This window comes from Balaenoptera physalus, assembly GCF_965194825.1.
Source record: "Balaenoptera physalus genome assembly, chromosome: 4".
Taxonomy (NCBI): Eukaryota; Metazoa; Chordata; class Mammalia; order Artiodactyla; family Balaenopteridae; genus Balaenoptera; species Balaenoptera physalus.
The window spans coordinates 19,261,735-19,286,078 of NC_138891.1; the positions used below are offsets into that span (position 1 = coordinate 19,261,735).

Genomic DNA, 24,344 nt, shown 5'->3' on the forward strand with positions numbered 1-24,344 from the left:
TTCTTCTCTTGTGTTTCCCACTGAAAGAAGTTCCTTCAGCATTTGTTGTAGATCTGGTTTGATGGTGCTGAATTCTCTTAGCTTTTGCTTGTCTGTAAAGCTTTTGATTTCTCCATCGAATCTGAATGAGATCCTTGCCGGGTAGAGTAATCTTGGTTGTAGGTTCTTCCCTTTCATCACTTTAAATATATCATGCCACTCCTTTCTGGCTTGTAGAGTTTCTGCTGAGAAATCAGCTGTTAATGTTATGGGAGTCCCTTGTATGTTATTTGTCTTTTTTCCCTTGTTGCTTTCAATAATTTTTCTTTGTCTTTAATTTTTGTCAATTTGATTACTGTGTGTCTCGGCATGATTTTCCTTGGGTTTATCCTGCCTGGGACTCTCTGTGCTTCATGGACTTGGGTGGCTATTTTCTTTCCCATGTTAGGGAAGTTTTTGACTATAATCTCTTCACATATTTTCTTGGGTACTTTCTCTTTGTCTTCTCCTTCTGGGACCCCTATAATGTGAATGTTGTTGTGTTTATTCTCCCAGAGGTCTCTTAAGCTGTCTTCATTTCTTTTCCTTCTTTTTTCTTTATTCTGTTCCATGGCAGTGAATTCCACCATTCTGTCTTCCAGGTGTCTTATCCGTTCTTCTTCCTTAGTTATTCTTGTATTGATTCCTTCTACAGTATTTTTCATTTCAGTTATTGTGTTGTTCATCTCTGTTTGTTTGTTCTTTAATTCTTCTAGGTCTTTGTTAAACATTTCTTGCATCTTCTCGATCGTTGCTGCCATTCTTTTTCTGAGGTCTTGGATCTTCTTCACTATCATTATTCTGAATTCTTTTTCTGGAAGATTACCTATCTCCACTTCATTTAGTTGTTTTTCTGGGGTTTTATCTTGTTCCTTCATCTGGTGCATAGCCCTCTGGCTTTTCATCTTGTGTGTCTTTCTGTAAATGTGGTTTTTGTTCCACAGGCTGCAGGATTGTAGTTCTTCTTGCTTCTGCTGTCTGCCCTCTGCTCTCCTTAGTCTTTTGTATGAACAGACCACAGTTTATCTACTGTTGGTGGGCATTTGGGTAATTTCTAGTTTGGGATTATTACAGATAGTTCTGATATGATCATTCTATTATGCAATTTTGGTAAATAAACGAATAAACAAGCTTCCACGTTTCTGTTGAATCTGTAGTGAGGAGTGGAAGTACCGCCTCATAGCCAGGCATACATGGAGCCTTAGTGGACCCTGCCCAAGGGTTCTTCAAAGGCTGAGTCAGTTTGCACTCCCGCCAGCAGCATTTGAGAGTTCTGGTGCCTTAACATTGTCACCAACACTTGACCAATACCATACTGCCTTAATTATTCAGTTGATGGTACGCTTTCACATCTGGTAGAGATAGTTCCTCTTGATTATTCTTTTCTTGGAATTTTCTTGCCTAGTCTTGTTTATTTTTCCATATGAAATTTAGAAGTCAGTTTGTCTTGTTTTAGGGTGAAAGCGGGGGGTGGAAGTAGGGTATCCTTTTGTTGTTTTTATTGAGATCCCATTAAATTTATGCACTAACTAGGGAAAATTGACATCCTTATGAATCTGAAACAATCTAAAAACACAGTTTGCATTTTTATTTGTTAAACTGTACTTTTTTCTCCTTGACTGTTTTAAAGATTTCCTTGCTTATTCCTAAGTATCTTTTTATTGTAGATGGGGTCTTTTCTATCTTCTGTTGTTTTTTAGGTATATATGAAAGCTTTAGATTCTGTTTATCAATTTTATATCCAATTACCTATTAAGTTCTCTTATTATTTGTTATAGTTTTTCACTGTTAATTCTTTTGGCTTTTTCAAGTATATTAGTATATTGCCTACATACAAATAGTTTTGTCTTTTCCTTTCCAGTTATGTTATATCATTTCTTTCTCTTGTTCAGTTGCATTGACTGTACCTCCATGTATTATCAAATGCAGTGATAAGCAGCGGTTGTCATAGTGGGTATCTTTGTTTTGTTCCTAACTTTAGAGAGACTGTCATTAGTGTTTCCTAATTTTATATCTTTTTCTCATGTTAAGAAAGCTACCACTGCTTCCTATTTTTTTTTAACATCTTTACTGGAGTATAGTTGCTTTACAGTGTTGTGTTGGTTTCTGCTGTATAACAAAGTGAATCAGCTATATGTATATATATATCCCCATGTCCCCTCCCTCTTGCTTCTCCCTCCCACCCTCCCTATCCCACACTGGTTCCTATTTTAATTTTTGTTGTTACCTACTTGTTTTCTTTTTAAATCACGGATGGGTATTGAACATTGCTAAATGCCCTTTCAGCATTTATAGAGATAATCACATGATTTTTCTTAGTTCTATTTGTAAATATATCTTAATACTTGTTATATTTTATAAATTTTTTATTTTGAATGTTTACATCAATATCATGGAATGTTAGCTGATTTTGGGGGTATTTTATTTATTTTAAACTTTTTATTTTATATTGGAGTATAGCCGATTAACAATGTTTTGATAGTTTCAGGTGCACAGCAAAGGGACTCAGCCGTACATATGCATGTATCCATTCTCCCCCAAGGTCCCCTACCACCCAGACTGCCACATAACATTGAGCAGAGTTCCCTGTGCTATACAGTAGGGCCTTGTTGGTTATCCATTTTAAGTATAGCAGTATTTACATGTTGATCCCAAACTCCTTGACTGTCCCTTCTTTGAGGAGGCGGTGTATTTTAAAATCAGGTTTTGGTGTCAGTGCTCTTGCATCATTTATTAGTTTGCTAGGGCTGCCATAACAAAATACCACAGACTGAATTGCTTAAACAAAAATTAATTTTCTCACGGTTCTGGAGGCTAGAAGTCCAGGATTGAGGTGCCAGCAGAATTGGTTTCTGGTGAGCCCTCTCTTCTGGTTTGCAGATGGCTGCCTTCTCACTGTGTCCCGATGTGGCCTTTCTTCTCTGTGCGCAAGAAAGAGAGATCTCTGGTGTCTTTTCCTCTTAAAAGGACACCAGGCCTTTCAAATTAGGGCCCCAACCTTTATGACCTCATTTACTTTATCTCCTTAAAGGCTCTGTCTCCAAACATAATCACATTGGGGGTTAGGCTTCAATGTATGAATTTTGGGGGTGGGGGTACATAGTTCAGTTCATAAAGTGTCATAATGAGAATTTGCAAGTTTTCTATGCTTTGGAACAATTGAAGTAGCATTGGGATTATCTGCTCTTTGAAGATCTGGAGGGATTTTCCTGGTGGCGCAGTGGTTAGGAGTCTGCCTGCCAATGCAGGCGACATGGGTTCAGTCCCTGGTCCAGGAAGATCCCACATGCCGCGGAGCAGCTAAGCCCGTGTGCTGCAACTACTGAGCCAGTTTTGGTAAACTATATATATTTTTTCTATGAATTACCTATTCCAGATTTTCAATTTTACCTGCATAGGATTATGCAGGGTTATATAGTCTCAGAAGATTAGCAAAATCTGTTTCAGTGGTTTTCTCTGACATTTCTTGTTTTATATTTTTTTGATAGTTACCTAGTAGTTGAAATATTTTATTGATGTGTTTCAGAGAATCAACTTTTTGTTTAATTTTTGTTTCTTTTTAAAGCTATGTATTTTCTACTTTTTTATTGATTAATTCCTTTTGTGCTTTCTTTCAGTTAATCATTTTTTTTCCTTCTCGAACTTTTGAGCTAGAAGTTTAATAAATATATTCTGTTTCATTTTTAATACTGTATTTAAGTCCATTGTAGAAAACATAGTCAAATAGCCACATCTAACTGCAGGGGAGGTTAGGAAATATGATAGGCATTTGCCCATCGTTTCTTTTACAGTGGTAGAAACAGAAGCTGGATTTTTGGTGGATACTTAGGAGTCTCTGCTACACTCTCTAAATCCTTTTTAAATAAAAGCAAATAATATGTACAAAGGGAAAAAAGTATAGAAACATGTAAAATGAAATGCAAATATTTTCTCTCTCCTTCTTATCAGTCTTTCCCAGAGGTAAGCACTATTAAGTTTCTTGTGTATCTTTCCAGAAAAGAATTTATTTATATGTCAAATATATATCAATATATTTACTTTTAACTGAAAAAAGATTGTATTATAGACACTTTCACACCTTACTCTTTTTTCACTTTCTTTCCCTATCATGGCATACAGGTCTACCTTATTCATTATAATGACAGTATAGTACTCCATTGTATGGATGGAACATTATTTAAACATTACCGTACTGATGGACATTTAGATCTTTTACAGTTTTTGTTGTTATAGCAGTGCTGCAGTAAACATCTGTGTATTAGTATGTTTTTGTGACTATATCCATTGGATCAGAACTCAGTAATGGAATTTTGTCAGTGAGCATGAATTCTTAAAATTGTTTAAAAAAAAAGGAGGGGGAAGGTGGTATTTCTGGGTAGTCAAAGTCTCCTGAATCCAAAACTCTACACATACTTGAAAAACTATATGTAGGTCAATAAGAAGAAAAAATAAAACTACCATTTCCATTCCTTTATCATAATTGTAAGACAGGAAACTACAAACTTCATATAACAATAAGTAGAACAATAAATACCACTTTAAAAAAAAATTTATTATTATTTATTTTTGGCTGTGCTGGGTCTTAGTTGTGGCATGCGGGATCTTTAGTTGCAGCATGTGGACTCTTAGTTGCGGCATGCAGACTTCTTAGTAGTGGCATGCATGAGGGATCTAGTTCCCTGACCAGGGATCTAACCCAGGCCCCCTGCACTGGAAGCTCAGAGTCTTAACCACTGGACCACCATGGAAGTCCCTAAACACCACTTTCTAGTAGGACTGTCTTGAATTTTGGCAACAAGTCTCTGTGGAGAGCTGGAAGAAGTGTTGAGACACTGCTCAGAAGAAAGAGAAGGGAATTTAGAAGAATTCACTCAGGGAGAGAAAGTTCACTCTTTTCACTATAAGAGTGAAAATACTGGACAAGAGTCCTGTTAGGTTAGAAGAGTTACTTAAGGGGAGGGACTTAAACATGCACAAGAATCAAGAAAGCATGGAAGGGCATTCCTTCTAGGGAAGAAAAAATTAAAAAGGAAGAGAGAGGCACCTTTGGAAATTGTGAAGTGAAGGAAAAATGAAGAAAGAGGTAAATTTATGTGTCTGCAAGATAAAAACAAAAAACTGAAAGTCATACTACCCCTTTCCCTACCACCCTCTCTAATATCAAGACACCCATTAACTAAGTGGCACTTTGTTATACTGACAGAAGAGGGCGCTCTTGAACTGGGAATCTTGTTCACCATCCCAAACTGTCAACCCTGTCCACAAAATGCAGATACAAGTAGTTTATCTATACAGAGCTACTAAGATAAGAAAACCAAAAATGAGAATAAAAAACTTCACTTGACAAAACTCCCTTCATTGTAAAAGTTAGTCATTCAGCAGATAATCACACTGCAGTTGAGTTCAGTAGCCTCAAATCATCACCTGAGTTATGAAAATCAAATTCAGAAACTAATGACAGAATGGACATAAAATAGGAAGAAGTAAAGTTAGAGGTAACTGAATTAAAATGGGGGGGGACAAAATCATATATCAGAAATGAAGACAGAATTATAAAGTGCTCTAGGGAGAGTGTATTTGAATGAAATTTAATAAGGAATGTTGAAGAAAAGTGGGAAAACAACCAAAAACATAAAGAAAAAGGTAAAAAAAATCAGAAAAAAGTGACTAAAATGGAAGATAGGCAAAGAAGACTGAACATACATATAACTGGAGTGTCTGGCGAAGGACAAACAGGAAGAGAATTAATGTTTAAAACTGTAATCCAAGAAGACATCCCAGAAAAAGACCCAGAGCTACATAATGAAATAGCTCACTGAGTGTATGGGAAAATTAACCAAGAATGATCAAACTCGAGTAAATATCCACATATAACTATTAGATTTTTTTTTTTTTGGCTGCACCAGGTCTTTGTTGCGGCACGTGGGATCTTTGTTGTGGCATGTGAGACCTTTAGTTGCGGCATGCAGACTTCTTAGTTGCGGCCTGTGGACTCTTAGTTGCGGCTTGTGGGCTTCTTAGTTGTGGCATGTGGACTCTTAATTGCAGCATGCATGCGGGATCTTGTTCTCTGACCAGGGATCGAACCCAGGCCCCCTGCATTGGGAGCATGGAGTCTTACCCACTGGACCACCAGGGAAGTCCCACTATAAGATTTTGAAAAGAAAAATCCTCAAGACTTTGAGGCAAAAAGATCAAATAACTTACAAGGATGGGAGAATTAGAGTAGCATCAGACTTTTCAAAAGCAACAACAAAGCAAGGCAACAATAGAGAAGCACTTCCCGGAGACTCCAGGAAAGACTAAGGATTTTATATCTGGCCAAGCTGATGTTCATGTATTAAGACTAAAGAAAACCAGCTAAAACTGAGGGAATTCTGTGTTCCCAGGCTCTTCTTGAGGAAGCTACTAGAGGATGAGTTTCATCCAACCAAGAGATTACTGGACAAATTTTAGGAAAAGGATCAATGGTGCTTATTTAATTATAAGACTAAAATAAGGTTGGGAATGAGGGTAGAGAACAATGTATAAATGCTATGTTTCAGTTGCAGAAAAAATGCCACTGAAAGATGGAAGAGAAGGAAGAGTGAAAGAGTATAACAGAATAAGTATACTGATTGTTGTGACTCAACAGGTATTAATAGTAGACAACCCCGTTAATAAGACATTAAATGAGGAAACAGACTAAGGGCATTAAAAAGGTATAATTACAAAGGTAACCACTAGACCAAAAATATAAATCTTTGTAAACAGCAACATAAAGCATATTACTTGAACAGTAAATATAACATGGTACACAGAATAATTACAAGAATAAAAAACATCTGAAATAGCAATAAATATGAATGGCCTAACTTATTTATTAAACTTGTTTATCTCATTTATTAAAAGAAAAGGATGTTCAATTTCCCTCATAAAGCAAGATCAACTATATGTGGTGTACAAGAGACAAAGTGATTCTGAAAAGTTAAACGTAAGGGATGGGGAAAGGTATGTCAGGAGAACAGAAACAATGCAGTGTGTGTGTGAGCCTAATATTGGGTGATGTGAAATTCAAGTATTTACTGTGACAAGGAAAGACATTTTCAGATGCTAAAAGCCATAATTCACAGTGATGATGTAAAAGATCTATGCCCTAAATGATACAACTACCATCTTTAAAAAGGAGAAACTATAGGATGTCCAAGGAGACATAGGTAGAAACAAATAATAATAGATTTAAATGCACCATAATTAGTACAAAGTATGTCAAATGGACAAAAATAAGTAAGATATAGAAGACCTCAATAACATCACAGATAGATATTAAAGATCTGTTTCAGACTTTACAGCCTGGTAATAGGCAATGAATCTTATTCTGAAGTGCACATGGAACAGTCACAAAAGTTGATCACATATTTGGTCAGAAAGAAAGCATCCTAGCAGTCCATAAAGCAAAAATATTACAAAAACAATGATTAAGACTAGAAATTTATAGCTACAACAATAAAAGCAGTGTCTCATTTAAAAATAAATCTTCTGTTAATTCCTGAATAAAAGGAGAAAATATAAGCCAAATGACAGAATTCTAAGAGAATAAAGATAATGAAAACACTACATATCAAAATCTATGGAATACTATCTATGAGAGGAGGAAAATTTATAGCCTTAAATTAGCTTAGTAAAAAATGAAAGAAGGAAAAGAAACTAAATTCTCCACTCAAAAAGCTGGGGAAAAATATTCTAAAGAATAACAAGACAGGATTTAATACGGATGAAAGCAGAAATTTTATGATTTGGGAAATAGAAAAATAGCTGTAACTAATGGAATAGAGTAACTACTAGCTAACTTAAAAAAAAAGGCACAAGTAAAAAGTGGAAAGGAGAAATGATAGAGATAGAAGAAATTTAAAAATCATAAGAGGTTAGATGAATTGGACATTTTATTTGGAAAATACATTTTACCCAAAATTGACCCCATTAGAGGTAGAAAGCCTAAGTGGACCAAATTACATAGTAGTTATTTCACAAAAATAGCACTAGGCCCAGATAGTTTCATGTGGGAATTCTATGAAACCTTCAAAGACCAAAGAATCACAGTGCTACATAAATTATTTCAGATCATAGACAGTAAACACATACACACACACACACACACACACACACACACACACACCCACCCTTTACAAATTCTTTTTATGAAACAAGTATGACATTGATACCTGAACCTGATAAAGCTAGAACTGAAAAAGATTTCAGATTGGCATCACTTACCAATATTGATGCAACAATACCAAATAAATGTTAGCTAACAGACTCCAACACCATGTTAAAATTGTATACCATAAGCAAGTGGGATTTATTGTAGGAGTGCAAGGTTGGTTCTAGAAAATCTATAATGTACTGCATTAATAGATAGACAGGAGAAAGATTATATGGTTGTTTTCATACATGCTGAGAAAAGGCTTTAAGAAAGTTCAACACCCATTTCTAATAGGAACACTCAAGAAAGTAGGAATTGATGAATACTTAACATGATAGAGTTTAATATACACTTTTTCAAAACCAAGCATCTTACTTAATATGGAAATACTTACACTAAGATCTGGGACAAGGCAAGGATGCTCTCTATCTCCACTATTATTTAACATTGTACTGGAGGTATTAGCCAATGCAATTAGATAAAGAAGAAGATCAATTAGAGGCAAAAAGCTTTGCAAAAGTTGACCTATGCTTGTGTATGACATAATATGTTAAAAATCCTAGGGAATGCGTGATAAAACTGAAACAATAAATAGGGAACAGGATATAAAATTAACCTAGGAATAGTCTTCATATACACAAACAGTAACCAATTATGTTGTGGTAATGTAAAAACTCCTTTTGCATAGCAATAAAGATAAAATATTTAGTAATAAACTTATGGGGCAAATTTTAAAACTTCTGAAAACCATGAAAATAGACTTGAACAGATGCAGAGACATCCCTTGTTCCTGGATATTGAGTTAATATAAGAACATCAAAAGAAAAGCTATGGCCATATCCTTTATTAAAGCATACTATAGTTACAACAGTGTAGTCCTGGCACATAAATAGATCAGTGGAATAGAATAGAAAAGCTAGAAGTTGATTCAAGTACATATAGAATTCTGATACATATGATAAAGGTATTATGTCAAATTCCAGGGGCAAAGATTAGCTTTTTAATAAATGGTGCTAGGGAATTGCCTGGCAATCCAGTGGTTAGGACTCTGCTCTCTCACTGCCGAGGGCCCGGGTTCAATCCCTGGTTGGGGAACTAAGATTCCACAAGCCGTGCAGTGTGGCTCCCTGCCCTGCAAAAAAAATAAATAAAAAATGGTGCTAGACAACTGGATAGCTGGTTAGGAAAATATAAAATTTTATTTGTAGTTTATACCATATACAAAAATAAACTACAAATAGATCAGAGAACTAAATATAATAAGTGAAATATTTAAAGAAAGCATAGATGAATTTCTCTAACTTTAGGAGAAGGTAAAGGATTTTGAACTATGATTTAAAATTCAGTTTCAGTTAAAAAATTGATAAATATGACTGTATAAACATTTAAAAATTCCACTCTGCGTAGCAAAAAATACATGAAGTTAAAAGACAACCACGGGGACTTCCCTGGTGGCACTGTGGTTAAGAATCCACCTGCCATTGCAAGGGACATGCGTTTGAGCCCTGGTCCGGGAAGATCCGATGTGCTGCGGAGCAGCTAAGCCCGTGCGTCATGACTACTGAGCTTGCACTCTAGAGCCTGAGACCCGCAACTACTGAGCCTGCGTGCCACAACTGCTGAAGCCCGCGTGCCACAACTACTGAAGCCTGAGCACCTAGAGCCCGTGCTCTGCAACAAAGAGAAGCCACCACAGTGAGAAGCCCATGCACCGCAACAAAGAGTAGCCCCTGCTCGCTGCAACTAGAGAAAGCCCGCACACAGCAACGAAGACCCAGCGCAGCCATAAATGAATGAATGAATGAATGAATGACAACCAGGAATTCCCTGGTGGTCCAGTGGTTAGGACTCCATACTTCTACTGCAGGGGGCACAGGTTAAATCCCTGGTTGGGGAACTAAGATCCCATATGCCCTGTGGTGTGGCCTCCCCCCAAAAACAACAACAACAACAAAAAAGACAACCAACAAACTGGGAGAAAATATTTGCAACATATATCACAAGTAAAGGACCAATATCCCTAATATGTAAAGAGCTTTTTAAAAAATTGAAGGAATAAAGACTAAAACTGATAGAAAAGCAGCCAAAAATCATGAATAGATAGCTCACAAAAGAAGATATAAAATGGACCTTAAACATATTGGAAAGATGTTCAGCTTTACTCATAATGCTAGAAATGCAACTTAAAATTATACTGAGTTATTTCTCCTTTGTCAGATTGGCCAGTGATTCAAAACTTGAAAATACTTTCCATGGTAAGTCTATGGGGAAGCAGACACTGTCATGCGTTGCTGGTAAGAGTTATGGTAATATCTGAGAGTTTGCCCCGGCAGTCCCACTTCTAGGAATTTACCCTGAAGATACATTTCCCACTTTACACAATTATAGATGCACAAGGTTCCTAATGTTACAGTGTTATTTATAATTGCAAAGTATTCTAAACAACCTGAATGTAAGTGTCAAAATAATGTACACAACACATAGGAGATTGGTTGAATAAACTTTGGTACGTCCACACAATGGAGTACTATGCAGGAGTGAAAAAGAGTGAGGAAAAGCTCTATGAACTGATATGGAGTGATTTCCAGGATATATTGTTAAGTGAAGAAACTCAGAGTGCAAGAGAGAAACTCAGAGTGTGAGAGAGTATCTATAGTTTGTTACTTTCCATCTAAGGTGGAAGGGGAATTAAAAAGCTATAAATGTATCTACTCATTTTTGCAGTGCACACACAAAGGATAACTCAGAAAGTGATGACATTAATAACAGGGTGAGGGAGTTCCCTGGTGGTCCAGTGGTTAGGACTCAGCTCTTTCACTGCTGTGGGCCCGGGTTCGATCCCTGGTCAGGGAACTAAGATCCCGAAAGCTGTGCAGCACTGCAAAAAAAAAACCCAAAACAAAAACGGTGAGTAGAAGGGATGGGGAGTGACACTATTAACCTATATTAATGTTTACATACTAAAAATAAAATCAAGATGGGGTGGGGGTAAACCTTTGAAATAAAAACAAATGAACCTGACTGTGTTTCAAATGAATAACTTTTGAACACAGTATTTTGACTATATACCTTTAGTCTAATGACAGAAATAGTTATAAAGAAATACTGAATATTAGGTGTTTTTTTTTTTTTTTTTTGCTGTCATATGGGTTAGCAATTCTGAAACCATTTCATTTACATTTGAGGATTGAATAATAAGTACGTTTTGAGGATAATGGGAGTTAGATGTCCACTGTAGGAGAAAGGAGTTATGGTATGGAAAGGGGGATACGAGAATGAACCCTGTAGTTGAATTGGAAGTTGGAATTGGAGTTATCAGTATGAACTCCTGGTTTTCATATTACTTATAGAAATAAGTGTGTGTGTGTGTGTGTGTGTGTGTGTGTGTGTGTGTGTGTGTGTGTATGTGTATGTGTATGTAGATCTCCTAGCTCTGTGCTCTGGGCTAACTTCTTAGAAGCAGCCATTTATTCTACCCCGCACCCTTGGGACCTGGTTCCCTTGGAGAAATGGCTGATTCTAGGGCTAGGGGCAGGAAAAAAATACAGGATGAACCTGAAAGTAAGGTAATTCCAGAATGTAAGGTAATGCTCAAAGAATGATGGAGAATCATCAAAAGGGCATAGGATCCACCTTGAATGAGCTCTCACTGTCAAACATGGGACAATTTGAACATAAAATAAATAATGTTGGTGGTAAAGATTATAATCCACATAATAAAACAAAAGTCTATACTTTCATACTGTGGATTTCTCATAAGTAAATGGGAAAGGCAAAGACATTTTTGACAGTAGAATACCAAGTAATAAATGGAGAAGGAAAAATGGAGTTAGAAAAATTGTTTGGCAATTATCATGGCAGTAATTGGGTTAATAAGCAAGGGTCATCCATGAATGCTAACTAAACCTACTAGGTAAAAGCTTGATGAAGCATAGGATTTTTACATAATTTCAGAATATTTCCCCACAAAATACTTATTAATTACAAGTGGAAAAATAGTAACTTTACAGGGGAGAAACCTGACATATATCACCGCCATTAATGGACAAATTGACATCATGTGCCTTTTGATGTGATGCACTTGAGAGGGTCACTTCTGTGATATTCTGCCAAAAACGCTTTACCTGAAGTTAAACATGAACAAACATGAAACCCAAATAACCAAGTAACTGATCTGTAGTCTTCAAAGATGTTATGAACATGAAAGACAAAGATTGAGGGGAAAGAATCAAGGCAGGCTAAAGAGACCACATGACCACTCAGAGTACCAGGTGATCTTGGGTCAGGTTCTAGAACCAGATTTTTGTTGCTATAAGGGATGTTGTTGGAATAACTGGCGAAATTTGAATAAGGTTTTATAATAGATAATAATATATTAATGTTAATTTCCTGATTTTGATAATATCACTGTAGTTATATAAGAGAATGTCCTGTTCTTAGGAGATAGACAGATAGGTACTTAGAGGTAAAGAGGTGTCGTGTCTGTAACTTATTCTCAAACAGTTTAGGAAAAAAGTCGTGTATATGGACATATATATAGTTAGAGAATATATATACAGACACATACTTAAGAGACAGAGAGAAAAGCAGGGTAGGCAGGTTGGGAGAGGGAACTATGAAGCTTACATGGTAAAACGTTAATAAATGGGGAATCTGGGTGAAGGATATTTAAATTTTTTTTTATTATTCTGGAAATTTTTATGGAAGTTTGAAATGATTTCAAAGTAAGGTAAAAAAAAAAAAAGTGTATTAAATATGCCAAGTTCAAATAGAACCTTTAAAAAAGACTGTACTGGTTTATCCTCTTCCAGTTGTGTACGAGATTGTTTTCCCTTCCAGCAGGGAGGAGGTACTGCCTCTGCCTGTTGTCCTGCTTCCTGGTAGAACCTGTGGTAGGGAGCAGCTATCCGGCCTGTAATTCTGTAAATGTCTGTCATTCTATAATGGAGTTGGATATTGTTTATCATTTTGAGCTCAGGAGTAAATTTATCCCTGCAGGTTGTTGATGAGCGAGAATTTTTTGAGATCATGCCCAGTTATGCCAAGAACATCATTGTTGGTTTTGCAAGAATGAATGGGAGGACTGTTGGAATTGTTGGCAACCAACCTAAAGTGGCTTCAGGTAGGAGGGAGACGCTCTCATAGACCTTGGGGGGTGGTTGGGAGCCAGGGCTGCCTGGGCCCAAGGTGCCCATCTTCTGCCTTTTCCTCAGACACGGCCTTCCGTGGCCAGAGAAAAACACTCAAATATCAATAGCTGAAGTTGTGAAAGCTCCTTTGTCTCTTAATTTCTCAAAATTAACATAAGCATCTGAAAATGCTTCTTTCATGCTTCTCTAATTTTTTAAGGATTTATAGATAACTTTCCTCCTCGACTTTTAAGGTCTTTACTTTTTCAGAGGCCTGCTTTCTGTCCCCCTAATTACATTATGACTGACCCACTAAACTATGAGCCCCCTGAGGCCAGGGGTGTTAGTGTCTTATTCACAGTTTTCTCTCTAGTGCCTTTGATGGTGCCAGGAGAACAGTTGGTCCATGACAAGTTATATACTCTTTTTAAAAAAATTAATTAATTAATTAATTAATTTGGCTGCGTTGGGTCTTCGTTGCTGCACACAGGCTTTCTCTAGCTGCAGCGAGCAGGGGCTGCTCTTTGTTGTGGTGCGTGGGCTTCTCATTTTGGTGGCTTCTCTTGTTGCGGAGCACGGGCTCTAGGCATGCAGGCTTCAGTAGTTGTGGCATGCGGCCTCAGTAGTTGTGGCGCACGGGCTTAGTTGCTCCGTGGCATGTGGGATCTTCCCGGACCAGGGCTTGAACCTGTGTCCCCTGCATTGGCAGGCAGATTCTTAACCACTGCGCCACCAGGGAAGTCCCCGATCCATGACAAGTTAACAGCATCTTGCTGTGTCTGTACCCCGCAGCTTTCTGGTGAGATGGTCAGACTTGAGTCACAGCCAGGGTGTGGGGACTCTTCCGTGGTTGTGCTCTGGGTGGGGTTGGGGACTCTGGGTACTGCTTCCCTCCTTCCTATTTTCCTTCTTAGGTTTCCTTTGAATCCCTATGTGGACACATACACCCTCCCTTTTTGACCTAGCCTCATCTTTTATTTCTGCTGTGGCAGTTTCTCCTTGTCTTTAGAAAAAGGTTTGTAAAAATGTTTTTTATTGTGGTAAAATATATATAACATAAAATTTGCCAATTTAACTTTTTTTTTTTTGTTACTAAACTATGGTTGATTTGCAATATAGTGTTAGTTTCAGGTGTACAGCAAAGTGATTCAGCCATATGTGTATATATATAAATTCTTCAGATTCTTTTCCATTATAGATTATTACAAGATATTGAATATAGTTCCCTGTGCTATACAGTAAATCCTTATTGTTTATTTTATATATAGTGGTGTGTATCTGTTATTCCCATACTCCTAATTTATCCCTCACCCCCTCCCCTTTCCTCTTTGGTAACCATAAGTTTGTTTTTTATGTCTGTGAATCTGTTTTTGTTTTGTAAATAAGTTCATTTGTATTATTTTTTAGATTCCACATTTAAGTGATAACATATAATATTAGTCTTTCTCTGTCTGACTTACTTCACTCAGTATGATAATCTCTAGGTCCATCCATGTTGCTTCAGATGGCAATATTTCATTCTTTTTTATGGGTGAGTAATATTCCATTGTGTATGTATGTATGTATGTATGTATGTGTATATATATATATATATATATATACACACACACACACACACACACATACACACCATATCTTCTTTATCCATTCATCTGTCGATGGACACTTAGGTTGCTTCCATATCTTGGCTATTGTAAATAGTGCTGTTATGAACATTGGTGTGCATGTATCTTTTCGAATTAGAGTTTTTGTCTTTTCTGTATATATACCCAGGAGTGGGGTTGCTGGATCATATGGTAGCTGTATTTTTAGTTTTCTTAGGAACCTCCATAGTGTTTTCCACAGTGGCTGCACCAACTTACATTCCCACCAACAGTGCAAGAGGGTTCCCTTTTCTCCACACCCTCTTCAGCATTTATTATTTGTAGACTTTTTGATGATGGCCATTCTGACTGGTGTGAAATGATGCCTCATTGTAGTTTTGATTTGCATTTCTCTAATAATTAGTGATGTTGAGCATCTTTTCATGTGCCTGTTGGCCGTCTGTATGTCTTCTTTGGAGAAATGTCTATTTAGGTCTTCTGCCCATTTTTTGATTGGGTTGTTTGTTGTTTTGATATTATTTTAACCATTTTTAAGGGTACAGTGCAGTGGCGTCAATTACATTCACAATGTGTGAGCCCATTACCACTAACTTTCCCCCCAAAATTTCAAATCATCCCAAATAGACACTTCATTTCCATCCTACCTCCTACCCTTGGTAATCTTAATCTACTCTCTGTGAATTTACCTATTCTAGATATGCCATATAAGTGGAATCATACAATATTTGTTCCTTTGTGTCTGGCTTGTTTTACTTAGCATAATGTTTTCAAGGTTCATTCATATTGTAGCATGTATCAGAACTTCATTTTAACTTTTCATGTCTATATAATATTCCATTGCATGTGTATAACTGCATTTTGTTTAATCATTTATCTGTTGATGGACACTTGGGTTGTTTCCACCTTTTTGCTATTGTGAATAATGTCACAGTGAACATTGGTGTACAAGTATTTGTTTGAAACCCTGTTTTCAGTTCTTTTGGGTATATACCTAGTTGTGGAATTACTGAGTAATATGGTAATTTTAGGATTACTTTTTTGGGGAAACATCACACTGTTTTCCACAGTGGCTGCACTGTTTTACATTCTCATTAGCAATGGACAGGGTTCCAATTTCTTCATACTCGTCAACACTTGTTATTTTCTGGTATATTTTGATAATAGCCAGTCCTAATGGCTGTGATGTATTATCCCATTGTGGTTTTCATTTATATTTCCCTAATGATTAGGGATGTTGAGCATCTTTTCTTAGGCTTATTGGCTATTTGCATATCTTTGGAGAAATGTCTATTCAAGTCCTTTGCCCATTTTTAATTACTTAGAGTTTTTTTGTTGTTGTTGAGTTACAAGCATTCTTTGTATATTCTGGATATTAAACCCTTATCAGATAAATGATTTGCAAATATTTTCTTCCATTCTGTAGGTTGTCTTTACACTTTCTAGATAACGTCATTTGATATACAAAAGTTATAAAATTTGATGAAGTCTAATTCTCTTTCTCTCTCTTTTTGTTTTTGGTTGCTTGTGCTTTTGGAGTCATATTATAAGAACTTATTTGCAAATCGAATGTCATAAAGCTTTTCCCCTATGTCTTCTTTTAGGAGTTTTATGCTTTTAGCTTTCACATTTAGGTTTGATCAGTTTTGAGTTATTTTTACATATAGTGTAAGTTAGGGGTTCAGCTTCATTCTTCTTTTTTTTTAATAGATCTTTATTGGAGTCTAATTGCTTCACAATACTGTGTTAGTTTCTGTTGTACACCAAAGTGAATCAGCCACATGCATACCTATATCCCCATATCCCCTCCCTCTTGAGCCTCCCTCCCACCCTCCCTATCCCACCCCTCTAGGTCATCGCAAAGCACCAAGCTGATCTCCCTGTGCTATGCTGATGCTTCCCACTAGCTAACTATTTTACATTCGGTAGTGTATATATGTTGATGCTACTCTCACTTCACCCCAGCTTCCCCCTCCCACCCTGTGTCTTCAAGTCCATTCTCTATGTCTATATCTTTATTCCTGCCCTGCAATTAGGTTCATCAGTACCATTTTTTTTTAATATTCCATATATATGCATTAGCATTTGTAGTGAGCTTCATTCTTTTGCACGCAGAAATTCAGTTATCCCAGCACCATTTGTTGAGTAGACTATTCTTTCCCTATTGAATGGACTTGGCATTTTTGTTAGACGTCAGTGGGCTGTAGATGTATGAGTTTATATCTGGGGTCTCAATACTATTCCTTTGGTCTGCAAGTCTATCCATGTTCTAGTATCACACTGTTTTGATTACGGTAGGTTTGTAGTAAGTTTTAATATTGGGAAGTGTGAGTCTTCTCATGTTCTTCCTTTTCAGATTATTTTGGCTTTTTGGGGCCCCTTGCAATTCCATATGAATTTGACTATTGGCCTTTCCATTTCTGCAAAAAGGTTGTTGGAATTTTGGTAGCAATTGCATTGAATCTGCTGATCACTTTATGAAGTATTGACATTTTAACAATGTAAAGTTTTCTAACTCATGAACACAGGATGTCTTTCCATTTATTATTTATTTATTTATTTTAAATTTTTGGCTGTGTTGGGTCTTCATTGCTAGGCTCGGGCTTTCTCTAGTTGTGATGAGCAGGGGCTACTCTTTGTTGTGGTGTGTGGTCTTCTTATTGCAGTGGCTTCTCTTGTTGCTGAGCACGGGCTGTAGGTGCACGGGCTTCAGTAGTTGCAGCACGTGGGCTCAGTAGTTACGACATGCAGGTCCCAGAGTGTGCAGGCTTCAATAGTTGTGGTGCGTGGGCTCAGTAGTTGTGGCTTGCAGGCTTTAGAGCACAGACTCAGCAGTCGTGGTGCACAGGCTTAGTTGCTCCGTGGCATGTGGAATCTTCCCAGCCCAGGGATCAAACTCACGGCCCCTGCATTGTTAGGCGGATTCTTAACCACTGTGCCAAAAGGGAAGTCCCCTTTCCATTTATTTTGGTCTTCTTTTATTTCTTCAGCAGTGTTTTGTAGTTTTTACTGCACAGGTCTTTAACATCTTGGTTAAATTTGCTCTTGTTTTATTCTTTTAGTTGCTATTGTAAATGGAATTCCTTTCTCAATTTCTTTTTTGGATTGTTCATTATCGGTATATAGAAAGACAACTATGCAACTGCGTTTTGTTTGCTGATCTTGTAACCTGCAACTTTGCTGAATTTATTAGCTTTAGTAGCTTTCTTGTAGATTCTCTGGAATTTTCTACATATAAGATCATACTTAATGCATATAAAGATAGTTTTACTTCTTCTCCAATTTAGATGCCTTTTATTATTATTTTTTCTTGTCTAATTGCTCTGGCTGGAACTTCCAGCACAGTGTTGAATAGCAATGGTGCCAGTGGGCATCCTTGTCTTGTTCCTGATCTTAGGTAGAGAACTTTGTGTTTCACTATAGAATATGATGTTAGCTGTGGGTTTTTCATATATGGTCTACATCGTGTTGGGGAAATTTCCTTCTATTTGTAGTTTTCTGAGTGTTTTATCACGAAAGGTGATAGATTTTGCCAAATGGCTTTTCTATGTTGGTTGAGTTGATCATGTAGCTTTTGTCCTTTGTTCTATTAATGTGGTGTATTATACTGATTGATTTTTTTGTATATTGAACCACTTTTGCATTCCTGGGATATATCCCATTTGGTCATAGTGTCTAATCTTTTTTCTTTTTTTTAAATAAACTTTATTTTTTAGAGCTTCTTTTAGGTTCACAGTAAAATTGAGTGGAAACAACAGAGCATTCCCATATATACTCTGTTTTCACACATATACAGCCTACCCCACTATCAGTATTCTGAACCAGAGCAGTACGTCTGTCACAATTATGGAATGTACATTGACACATCATTACAAGTCCATGGTTTACTGTAGGGTTGACTCTTGGCGTTGGATATTCTGTAGGTTTGGATAAATGTGTAATGATATGTATCCACCATTTGCAGCATCATATAAAATAGTTTCACTTGCCCTAAAAATCCTCTGAGCTCCCACCTATTCATCACTCCCTTCCCCCTAACCCTGTTAGCCTGATAACCCCTGGCAACCGCTCATCCTTCTACTGTTTCCATAGTTTTCTTTTTCCAAAATGTCATATAGTTGGAATCATACAGTATGTAGCTTTTTCAGATCAGCCTCTTCCAGTTAGTTATATGGAGGAAGCTGGTCTGATAAGGCCACATACTCTATGATTCACGTTTCCTCTGTGTCTTTTCACGGCTTGATAGCTGATTTCTTTTTAGTGTTAATATTACATTGTCTGGATATATCACAGTTCATTTATCCATTCACCTACTGAAAGACGTCCTGGCTACTTTTAAGTTGTGGCAGTTATTAATAAAGCTGCTAAAAACATTCTTGTGCAGGTTTTTATGTGGATGTAAGTTTTCAACTCATTTGGGTAAATACCGAGGAGCATGATTGCTGGCTCAAATGGTAAGAGTATGTCTAGTTTGTAAGAAACTGCCAAACTGTCTTCCAGAGTGGCTGTACTAATTTGCATCCCCACCAGCAGTGAAGGAGAGTTCCTATTGCTCCACATCCTTGTCAGCTTTTGGTGTTCTCAGTGTTCTACGTTTTGGCTATTCTGATAAGTGTGTATTTTAATTTGCATTTCCCTGATGACGTATGATGTGGAGCATCTTTTCATATGCTTATTTGCCCTGTCTGTGTTTTCTTTGGTGAGGTATCTGTTCAGGTCTTTGGCCATTTTTTAATTGGGTCATTTTCTTATTGTTGTGTTTGTTTGACCTAAACAAAGAGGTAAACTCAAAAAGATGAGTTTATTCAGGAATAGCAGAGGAACTGTAGTTCAGGACAAGCAAACTGTAGCAAGCTACAGGTGAGTCCATTGAGGGTTTGGGGCAGGTTGTATTTATGGACAGGAAATGTAAAGAGTTGGGGGGGAGTCCAGTTAGAGTCAGTTAAAATAAACAACAAATGGAGACCAGCCTTGAAAACTTCCTGAGCAGATAAAATCAGTCCAGTCACAGAAACAAAACTCAATTCAGCCCACTTTGTGAGTCCATCCTGACCTGGGTCATCTCCCATTCATGAAACTTCCCAAGGTTGATATGAGATAACCCCTGATCAACCCCCTGTCATCTGAGAAAATTTTGGCACTATCAGTGTTCTGTAAATCAGGCCTTTAAAGGAAATCAGTTTCTTAGTCCTTAAGTTTTGTCTTCCTGAGGGCACATGTGTGAGATTTTCCAATTACATCCTCCAGTTCTATTTTAGATTGAAATTCTTTCACAAGTTTTGAGAGTTCTTTGTATATGTTAGATAGCAGTCCTTTATCAGATTGTGTGTTTTGCAGATATTTTCTCCCAGTTGGTGGTTGTCTTCTCATTCTCTAGATAGTGTCTTTCACAGAGGAGTTTTTAATTTTAGTGAAGTCCAGCTTACCAATTATTTCTTTCATAGATCATGCCTTTGAAAGTAGTTTATCTAAAAAGTTACTGCCATATCCAAGGTCACCTAGGTATTCTCCCATGTTATCTTCTATGAGTTTTATAGTTTTGTGTTTTACATTTAGGTCTGTGGATCCATTTTGAGTTAATTTTTGTTAAAGGTATAAGGTTTGTCTACATCAGTTTTTTTGGATGTGGATGTCCAGTAGTTCCAGCATCATTTGTTAAAAGACTGTTTTTCTTCCATTGTATTACTTTTGGTCCTTTGTCAAAGATCAGTTGATTATATTTATGTAGGTCTATTTCTGGGCTCTTTATTCTGTTCCATTGATTTATTTCACCAATACCATACTTCTTGATGATATTGAGTCTTTCTATCCATGAATATGGAATATCTCTCTACTTATTTAGCTTTTTCATTTTGTTTATCAGAGTTTTGTAATTTTCCTCATATAGATCTTGTTTTGTTAGATTTATGCCTATGTATTTTTTTGGGGGGGTGGGGGTGTGCTAATGTAAACGGTATTCTGTTGTTAGTTTCAAATTCATTGCTGGTATACAGGAAAGCAATTGACTTTAATAAATTCACTTTGTGTTCTGCAGCTTTGCTATAATTATTAGTTTCAGCAGTACTTTTGTTCTTTAGGATTTTCTACATAGACGGTCATGTCATCTGTAAACAAAGAAAGTTTGATTTCTTCCTTCCCAATCTGTATGCGTTTTATATATTTCCTTTCCTTGTTTCATTGTATTAGCTAGGACTTCCAGCATAGTTTTGAAAAGGGGTGGTGAGAGGGCACTATTCTTGCATTATACCTGATCTTAGTGGGAAAGCTTCTAGTTTTTCACCATTACGTATGATGTTAGCTATAGGTTTTTGTAGATGTTCTTTATGAAGCTGAGAAAGTTCCCCTGTATTTCTAGTTTGCTGAGAGTTTTTATCATGAGTAGGTGTTGGATTTTGTGAATGCTTTTCTGCATCTATTGATACGTTCATGTGATTTTTCTTCTTTAGCCTGTTGATGTAATGGAGTACCTGAATTGTTTTTCATATGTTGAATCAGCCTTGCATACCTGGGATAAATCCCACTTGGAAGTGGTGTATAATTATTTTTGTATGTTACTGGGTTTGATTTGTTAAATGTTTTGTTGAGGATTATTGCATCTATGTTTGTGAGAGACACTGGTCTATAGTTTTCTTGTGATGTTTTTGCCTGGTTTGGGTATTAGGGTGATGATGGCCTCATAGAATGAGTTAGGAAGTATTCCCTCTGATTCTGTCTTCTAGAAGAGATTGTAGAGAATTGGTGTAATTTCATTTTTAAAGGTTTTGTAGAATTCACCAGTGAACCTTTGTGGGCTTCATTTTTTTTTGTTTGGTTTGGTTTTTTTTGGCCATGCCACGCAGCTTGCAGGATCTTAGTTTCCCAACCAGGGATTGAACCCAGGCCCTGTCAGTGACAGCGTGGAGTCCTAACCACTGGACCACCAGGGAATTCCCTGCATTTGTTTTTTAAATCATGTAAGAAATAAAAAGTGGTGTTACAAACCAAAAATACAATAATACTGGCTTTTTTATATTTCCCCATGTAGTTACCTGTACTGGAAATCTTTACTTCTTCATACAGTTCTGTGATACCATCTACTACCCTTTTATTTCAACATCATGGGCTCCCTTTACCATTTCTTGTAGGGCAGGCCTAGTGGTAACGAACTCCTCAGCTTTTGTTTATCTAGGAATGTCTTTATTTGTCCCTCATTTTTGAAGGACAGTTTGCCAAGTATAGAGTTGTTGGTTGCGTTTTATTCTTTCAGCATCTTGTTTTTTAATTTTTTAATTGAAGTATAGTTGCTGTATAATATTATATATTACAGGTGTACAATATAATGATTCAGAATTTTTAAAGGTTATACTCTATTTATAGTTATTATAAAATATTGGCTATATTCCCCATGTTATACATATATCTTTGTATCTTATTTTGTGCCTAGTAGTTTGTGTCCTTTACTCCCCTACCCCTATATTGCCCCTCCCCCCCTTATTGCTCCTCACCGGTAACCTGTAGTTTGTTCTCTATATCTGTGAGTCCACTTCTTTTTTGTTATATACACTAGTTTGTTGTATTTTTAAAATTCCATATATAAGTAATACCATACAGTATTTGTCTTTCTCTAACTTACAGTAAGTCCCCTACATACGAATCTTCAAGTTGTGAACTTTCAAAGATGCGAACGTGTGTTCGCCTGTCTAATCACGTAAGTTAGTTCATGTGCCTGGCGTACATTGTCACGTGCGTGCATCCTCTACAAGTGGTTGTGCTTTTGTGTACTTTACTGTACAGTACGGTATAGAGTACAGTAGTACAGTATCTTTATTTCAAGCCCAGGATGTCCAGAAGTAAGTGTAAAAGCAGCGGTGATGTAGTGGGTACTGCTAAGAAGTGCCAAGCGATAACAGTGGAAAGAAAAATGAAAATAATTGAGAGAGTGGAGCAAGGCAAAAAGATGGTAGACATCACTCATTCTTATAACATGAATTGTTCAACCATCAGCACAATTCTAAATAACACGGACAAGATCATGGAACATGAAGTCTGCTGTGCTGATGATGTCAACAATACTATCGAAGAAGCGTGGAAAAATGATGGAGGAGATGAGTAACTTCTCAGTGTGTGGATGCAGGATCAGCACCAGTGTCGAGTCCTGTTCAGCTTAATGCTGATTCAAGAGAAAGCTAAAAGCCGTTATGAAAACTTGAAGAAGAAACACGGCGAAGAATCAGAGGGTGCATCTTTTAATGCCAGCCATGGCTGGTTTCATTGCTTCAAGACTAGAGCCAACCTTCACAATATGGTAGCTGCCCAGGAATTTCCTGAAATGCTTTGAGAAATTCTTGATGAAGGCATGTATTCACCCAAGCAGGTTTTTAATGTGGATGAGACAGGACTGTACTGGAAGAGGAGGCCAGACCAAAGTTACATCAGTAAGTAGGAAAAGTTGATGCCAGCCTATAAAGCAGCAAAGGATAAGCTAACTCTGTTGTTTGCTGGCAATGCTTCCAGTGATATAAAGCTGAAGCCTCTCTTAGTTTATCATTCAGAGAACCCAAGAGCCCTTAAAAACATAGCCAAGGGCTCTCTTCCTGTTGTATGGAAGAGTAACCCCAAAGCCTGGTTACACAGGCCATTTTCCAGGACTGGTTTTTCCACCACTTTATCCCAGATGTGGAGAAATATTGCTTGGAGAAGGATGTCCCATTCAACATTCTTTTGCTGCTCGACAATGCCCTGGGCCATCCCCCATTCATGGACAACTTTCATTCCAATGTCCTGTAGTGCATCTGCCACCGAATACTACGTCGCTCATCCAACCTATGGACCAGGGGTTATAGCGACTTTCAAGAAATATTATTTATGTCACACTTTTCATCAGGCAGTAAAAGCGAGTGATGAATCAGGAACAAACTTGCGACAATTTTGGAAGGACTGTAACATCTACAAGGCCATAAAAAACATTGACTTTGCGTGGCATGAGGTTACGGCATCACCGTGAATGGGGTTTGGAACAACATTTGCCCGCAGTTTGTTCACAATTTTCATGGATTTGAGAAGGTGGATGAGGAGTCCAAAGAGGTCTTCAGCAACTTAGTGATCCTCAGCGAGAAGCTGGAGCTAGATCTGCAAGAGGACGACTTCATTGAACTCCTTGCTGTGCAACGTGGGAGCTTACTAATGAAGACCTGATGGAATTGGAGGCCCAGAGAAAGGATGAAGAGAGACAAGAAGAAGAACAAGTAACTGAAGAACCTAAGAGATTCACGATGCAGGAAATAGCAAGGGAATATTCTTTATTTGAGAAGGCACTGTTAGTTTTTGAGGCACAGGACCCGAACGTAGAATGGTACACAAAGGTTGCAGCAGCCGTGAAGAATGCAATCCAGTGCTACTGTGTCATCTGTCACGAGAAAAAAAGAGCTACTACCC

At 37.2% G+C, this 24,344-nt stretch overlaps 1 protein-coding gene across 2 annotated transcripts in view; it reads left to right on the top strand.

Annotated features, from left to right (window-relative positions):
• Window positions 1-24,344, top strand: part of PCCB (propionyl-CoA carboxylase subunit beta) — an 84,645-nt gene that overhangs the window by 49,103 nt on the left and 11,198 nt on the right. For both annotated transcript variants that reach the window (XM_082459179.1, XM_082459180.1), the window contains one exon: window positions 13,199-13,322. In XM_082459179.1, the coding sequence (XP_082315305.1) occupies window positions 13,199-13,322 (124 nt within the window). The remainder of the gene's footprint in view (window positions 1-13,198; window positions 13,323-24,344) is intronic.